Source organism: Hyalella azteca, unplaced genomic scaffold (assembly GCF_000764305.2).
Source record: "Hyalella azteca isolate HAZT.00-mixed unplaced genomic scaffold, Hazt_2.0.2 contig17102, whole genome shotgun sequence".
Classification (NCBI taxonomy): domain Eukaryota; kingdom Metazoa; phylum Arthropoda; class Malacostraca; order Amphipoda; family Hyalellidae; genus Hyalella; species Hyalella azteca.
This window is the reverse complement of record NW_025946899.1, coordinates 26,824-33,686: the sequence shown is the minus strand read 5'-3', so window position 1 is coordinate 33,686 and position 6,863 is coordinate 26,824. Positions and strand designations below refer to the sequence as shown.

Below are 6,863 nucleotides of genomic sequence, written 5' to 3'. Positions count from 1 at the left end.
GGAGCCGTCGGCGCAGTGAGGCTGGCCGTCGCAGCGCAGAGTCTTGTCCACGCACTGCCGCGTCAGGCGGCACTGGAAGCCATCACCGCAACCTGTGCCACAACAGACATCAAACGGCCAAGATTAAGAATATTATAGGAAGAGATTTTATTGCTAAGGAAGAAACTAGAATACGCAACTTCCAATTGTACATCCCTAAAAAGAAAATAAAAGAATTTAACAATGCCTAATAGTTGACTAGCATCTGTTTGCACAGTCGATAATGTCTCACCGCAGGCTTCGGGTGACTCGTCGTATCCGTTGCGGCATTGGCGCCCCCCGGCGCAGAACTGCGAGGCACGCACGCAGGGCGCGCCATGTTCGACGCCGCACGGCCGCTTCCCAGCAGGACACGCTGCAGGGAGTGGCAGGGATTAGGCGCTTAGAACACAAGATGCTAAAACGCAAGGACCAGATGAAAAAAGTTTCGGAGCAAATAACTATTTCAATATATTAATAGTGTCGAAAAATCAGTCACTCTATTGAACCAAGCTCTTGCTATACTTCAACTTCACGTAACAGAAATATATACTCTGACATAATCTTGATCAACCATCATTTAATTTATTTCCTAATTATTTAATATTATTTTTCGGCCGCACTAAACTATTGCTCACATATAGCTTTACTGACAGGTCTCATATAATATCGAGCTTAGACAATATATATGCAGTTAAATAGACTCAATTACTGTGAATTATTGAAAAGTATTAATGAAATTAGTCAAAGCAGTTGAATTTGATTACACAAGATGAATGAATGATCATACAAGATTACAAAATCAATGAATGATTGTCCAAGAACACAAGCTGAATGAATTATTTCACAAGGTAACAGGATGAATGAAACATTTAATGCCTGTACAAGATCATGAGATGAATGAATGAATGATTGATCAAAAATTGTGACCGTTCACTAGAGTACACATGCATCAATAGCATAACTTGAGTACGCACGGCAGTTCTGTTCGTCGCTTCCATCAACGCAGTTCATTTCGCCATCACAGACTTGGTGGCGGCTCACGCAAGAACCATCACCGCACTGGTGGTGAGCATCACAGCCTGTGTTGAAAATAAAATTTAAAACTTCAGTCATCATGTGCTTAGGCCACGAAATGTATTTATATGCCCCGGCTCTATGTACAAATAGTGTTATAAGAAGCCGAGTAGCACAACATTAATACGTGAGTTTGACAAAAAAACACATCTTGTTCAAAAATTTAATTTTAATTGCAGAAAGTAAACAACATTGTGAATTCTAAGGTTTTACGTTATGCCAAAGATTTACTGACGTTTGCACAATAATTAGCTATCACAATTATAAATAGAAATGAAGCCGTGTTTTGAGGAAGCCAAAAAATACAGTGTACAATTGATTAAGGAACAGCTTCGATCAATTCAAAACAATAAATTTTTTCAGTTGTGGTAAATGTTTCGTTGTGCGTTACATGCTCCTGCTTCCTCCATCGACTGGACGTTTCACATGAATTTCTTCGTGTCGTCTTGAATTTGGCAGTCAAGTTTCATGAGAACTGCTCCATCGTATGAAAGGCCCACCTTTCTTATTAATACGTATAGAACTGATCCGTACCAGAACGTAATTATATGGTAACGAATCTCATGCGTTATGAACCGAAATTTAGCAATACATTTTCTTTTTTTAAAATTATGGACTTACTATCAAATTATGAATTTTGGACTTAATTAAGCAGTTAAATATATCTGAGGCACACAATAGCGTATTCGAAAATTTCGTACCACAATCCTCTTCATCGGAATTGTCCAGACAATCGTTATTGCCGTCACAACGCATCCTCTGGTGAATGCATAGTTTCGAAAGCTTGCATTGGAAATCGCCAGTCTTGCATCCTGAGAAAAGGTTTGTTATGCGTTATTGCATTACGAACGTTGAGAACAAAATTATCAGTCAGGAGAAGAAATGTCTTGCTTGATAAAGTGAATTTCATAATTCCAAAAGTCACTCCTATGAATTTGATTAATTAGTGGACATAAGTGGTCATGGAATCCTCATAAGGAAATTATCAAACATCACTATAGTTCAATAGTGAACAGAAAAAGTTTACCGCAAATGTTATTGGACTCGTCAAACTCGTTCAGACAGTGTGAACGACCGTTGCAGAACTCAGCGAATGGTAAACAAGGTCCGTTGTTGCGATCGTCTTCGACTCCGCAGGCCCGCATCCCGGCAGCGCAAGCTGTACCGCCGACCAGAACACACGAGTCAAGAAACTGATATTTGATTTGATGAAAATTGTCATCAAGTAAAGCAAAGCGTTAAAGTAGAATGACAGATTCGGCAAAATAATCGGCGGCGTATTAGAACAATTAAATAGTTAGTTTCTGTGGTGACGTAAAATTGAGCATTATAACCACGCAGGTACCGTGAGCAGATGGAGATACTGCTGGTGGCAGTTGCTTAGTTTCGCTAGTCTTGTTTACATGTGGAGTGACACACGCTTCTAATTTCAGTTGGGTAATCGCACGGTAGAAAGTGAAGTATGCGACTCGAAAATAATTTGCTGTAATGGATAATCATGTTAATTTTTCATATTTTTAGAAGCACAACTTTCTTAGTTTTATTATACAGTGCTTATTAATGTGATGTTCGTTGGAAATCTCGACACCGTTATTGCGGCATTCAAGAACATAGTTCAGTAAAGATTTCTGCAGTAATAGAAATTTTCAACTTGGGATATACAGTGGGGGGAAATAGATATTCGTACACTTGAAAAATCGTATTTTAATGTATGTAAGTACACAAACTTAACAGGAAAAGTGATTTAAATTATGTATAGAGACGCATAGTATTGGCGCCCCCCGTCGCAGAACTGCGAGGCACGCACGCAGGGCGCGCCATCTTCGACGCCGCACGCCCGCTTCCCAGCAGGACACGCTGCAGGGAGTCACGGAAACGCGGAACAGAATCTGGACTTAATAATCTGGAACAGCTGGGCACTCACGCATGATTTTTTTTAGAAAACAGTGTCTCGTTTCCACTCACACGGTTACTCTCACAACAACATTACTCCGGAAAATTGTAGGGATTTTAAAAACGAAAAAATCTTACAGGCTAATGAAAAAGCGGTCTTAAATTACTCCAGGTTGTAAAAAATACTCAAAATTTCGTTCCCCTCACTGGCAACTGCATTTCTCATCTCCCTCACACATAAGATAATATCATTACTAAAAGTTGATACAAGCAGCGAACCGCTACATCACGTTAATCAACAACAGAACAGTTGTGCAGACGAAGTGATAGAAATATTTTGTTACTATAAATTTAACTAATCTGCCATGCTACGTGACAGCAGTACTGCCGCTACCCAGACAAGTAAGAACTTAATCGTTGTGCTGCAAAAGTTGCTGCCAAATACTACCTTGTTTCTACGAATGATTTCATTCATTGTTTGGGTCTTTAGAGTTACTGATGATCCTAAATTAGCACGTTTAATACCGGAACAGATCATTTCAAGAGCTCAGTTGACTAATATTTCAACAAAATTTTGAATTGCGAATGCCTCACGGGATGTACTCACGGCAGTTGCTTTCGTCGCTCCCATCCTCACAGTCGGAGCTGCCGTCGCATACCTCGTGCTTGCTGATGCAGCGACCGTCTCCGCAAGTGTGGTGATCACCGCATGCTTAATTACAAAAAAATTCTGATGAAGGTTATGCTTTCTAGGAAAGTAGGCTTTATTTCCTTGCGAATATTTATTCATCACTGGATATTATCTATCTGCTTGATCTATCTATCAGTCGCTATCATTCATATCACATATTTCATTCTTCAATCGATCGATCTATAATATGAACATGGATTAATGAAGAAGTTGTTTTAACCGCACTACCAAATCTAACGCCAAATCTGACGTGAAAACCATGCTTTACCTATGGGTGGGGTGGTGGAGAGCATTTCGACATCCTCCTCGTTTTCGGGGCACAAAATTTGAATTTTCGTTTTTCCTGGGCCTGTCAAAACGGTGAAGGAATTCGATGTTTTTATTTAATAATGTTGAATCAAGATCGTACAATGTCACATATTGCAAACATGCAGCAATGTGCAGTGGTATGATGCCTATATAGTATATATAGCTTAAATGAACTGATGTGAATTGAAATCTGTAGGAAACATCGGATGAAAAATCTGCCACAGCAAAGTTGTGTAATCCCGTCAAACGAAGGTGGGCTTTGCTCTATTATGAATCTTCATTGTTAAGATTTAAATGATTTGAAAATATCCTTACGATATTTAACGTGGCTAAGCCTCTAATTACGTAAAAATATACACGGCGTTCAACGATATTGCGGCAGGAAATTGAATGAAGAATGGAATAAGTAAAATAAAAATAATTGTTAAATGTGTTGTAAATACAATGAACCTAATTTACTACACAAGAAGATTTCATATGTACCATAGATACCATAAGGTTATAATAATTGAATATATATAGTAAAAATTTTGTAAAATGAGGTTAATATTAGGTCACTGAATGAAGCGAACTAATATATTGAGACTCAGTTGTTGTTGGATATGGATGACCACTCTCACTTGATGGTCTCCGGACAGTAATAAAGAGTACTAGGAAATGCACGAGTAAATGAATTAGGATTTATTGTGGGCATAAAACAGCGAATGAAAATGGTCAAAAATAATAAATGGCGCACAGGTTCTCACACGAGTAACGTTATAATATTTAAGGATATTCTCCATGAGCGCAAATAATCCAGCTTTACTAATACCAACAACTGAACTTGCTCATCTGAATTAACAAACTCACGTAACATTAGCTCGACTTATTTTGTTTACTTGGCTTAGATTAATATCATTGCGTTTCAATTGGTTCCCATTATTTCCCCGCATATTTACAAGTTGGCTTTAATGAATATTGTGCTCATTAGGAGGGGCTCAGTTCAAAAGTTTCCTAGGCTTTGAATCAAGTAAAATGTTAAACAAACCAATTATTTCATCTGCGCCTCATGCGTACTGGTAAATAATTTTTTCTTTACAAGTACGCTCTTTTAGTGTGGTAAATAATTTCGCTTTGGACCCTGTTTCTCCGATTGCACCCGTGAAGAGACGATCATATTTCGGTGCATTTTTTCTCAATCGTAATATAGTGATAATTTGTATTTTTGGGTAATACATGTTAGGCTAATCTGGCGTTAATCAAGAAGCCGAGTAAGCTATGTAACTGTTAAACCGACAGAGAAGCCCAGCGAAGTTGGTCGCAAACCCCGGCGTTTGTTGGGAAACGAATAAATAATTCCAAGAATAGCAATCAATCATAAATATCTGACTTCTGGGTTTTCAAATAATTATTAGTTTGATAAAAACTTGACACTTACTACAATATTCTTCATCGGAACCATCGTCATCACCGCAGTCACGGCATCCGTTACATCGCAGCGTCTCGTTTATGCAGAGCTTAGACATTGAACAATGAAAGTAACCTTCTCCGCAACCTAGGAAACAGGCAAAAAATATTAAAAAATCATGGTGAATTTACTACGAATCGTTATGAAGCTTATAACGCTCATTTCAGTTTTACTCATAAATCAATTATTATACAGCAGGATCAAAATAAGTATGGCCAAGCAGGACAACTTGCGGCTCCACTGTATCTTTGCGCAACAGTTTAAATAAGTTATTGTCAATGTTTAAAAAGCTTAAAGAACTACAACAAATTAAAATGAGGAAGATTCCAAAATCATACATTATAAGTACAGTATTAGACAGACAGTAATAAAGTAACATACAGACTCAGAAATCGAATTTGTCACTCAGGGTTATCCGGCCGAATGAATATTCAGTTAGATCAAACAACTAGGAAGGCTCGTACGGAAACTGCGTCTTATTTTTATTATTGAAAAACTGGGTATAAACTGTTGAGTATTGCGTTTTTTGAAACATTAATTATTTTAAAGTTCAATAATTTATTGATAGCACAGTAAGAAGGGATATTTATCATGATTCACGCAATGAATAATTAATTCAAATTTCGGATATTGAACGCTAGTGATCCTTGGAGAAAAACACTAATCGGAAAATAAAGCTACATAATCTCTTGCACACCACATGTGATCAAGATAGATTTTTCATTTATATCACGTGCCAAAAAATGTCCCAAATTGTTGAAGCCGAAGTGTATATTACTCACCACAAGCTCTCCTAGACTCATCGTAGCCGTTGGGGCATTTACGATTGCCGTCGCAGAACTCGGAGAACAGGAAACATTTTTTTCCTTTGGATATTGTAAAGTCTTCGATGCCACACATTCTTTTTTTGTCACCGCACGCTGGATGCGACGAATCGTAGGCAAAATAATAACATTAGTCCCATTCTATTCAAGTCCGACTACGAAAATACTTTGTTCCAATCGAAATAAGTTTTGTTAGTCTCACACATTCATTTTTAGCATCTGGATCATGATTTAAGTAAAATTTTTATAACAAAATTAATGGATTTACCGTCATCATGACCATAAAACTATGTTCAGCTTGTTGTAATGTTCGTCTCCTCATTAGCGCGTTAATGATGATAATTAATGCAAGTTAATAGCTGTCACTAATGTATACGCACAGCAGTTGCGTTCGTCGCTGCCATCACAACAGTTCTTGATGCCGTCGCAGACTTCGTAGCGGCTCACGCAAGAACCATCGCCACACTCGTGGTGAATTCCGCAACCTGAGGGTGTCAATAATGCTCGGTGTCAATCAGGGTCTCATTCTATTCATTATAATTATATTCTAAGTCTCTAAGATTAGATCATATGTAATTGACACGTAATATACACTAGACGTGAT

At 38.0% G+C, this 6,863-nt stretch overlaps 1 protein-coding gene across 1 annotated transcript in view; it reads right to left on the bottom strand.

Moving 5' to 3' along the window:
- Positions 1–3: 3 nt before the first annotated feature.
- LOC108672907 (low-density lipoprotein receptor-related protein 2) overlaps positions 4–6,863 on the bottom strand; it is a gene marked incomplete at both ends in the record, with an annotated part of 32,492 nt that continues 25,632 nt past the window's right edge. Inside the window, 6 exon segments of the mRNA XM_047885155.1 lie at positions 4–92; positions 272–394; positions 996–1,100; positions 1,797–1,907; positions 2,123–2,254; positions 6,640–6,744. Coding sequence (XP_047741111.1) covers positions 4–92; positions 272–394; positions 996–1,100; positions 1,797–1,907; positions 2,123–2,254; positions 6,640–6,744 — 665 coding nt within the window.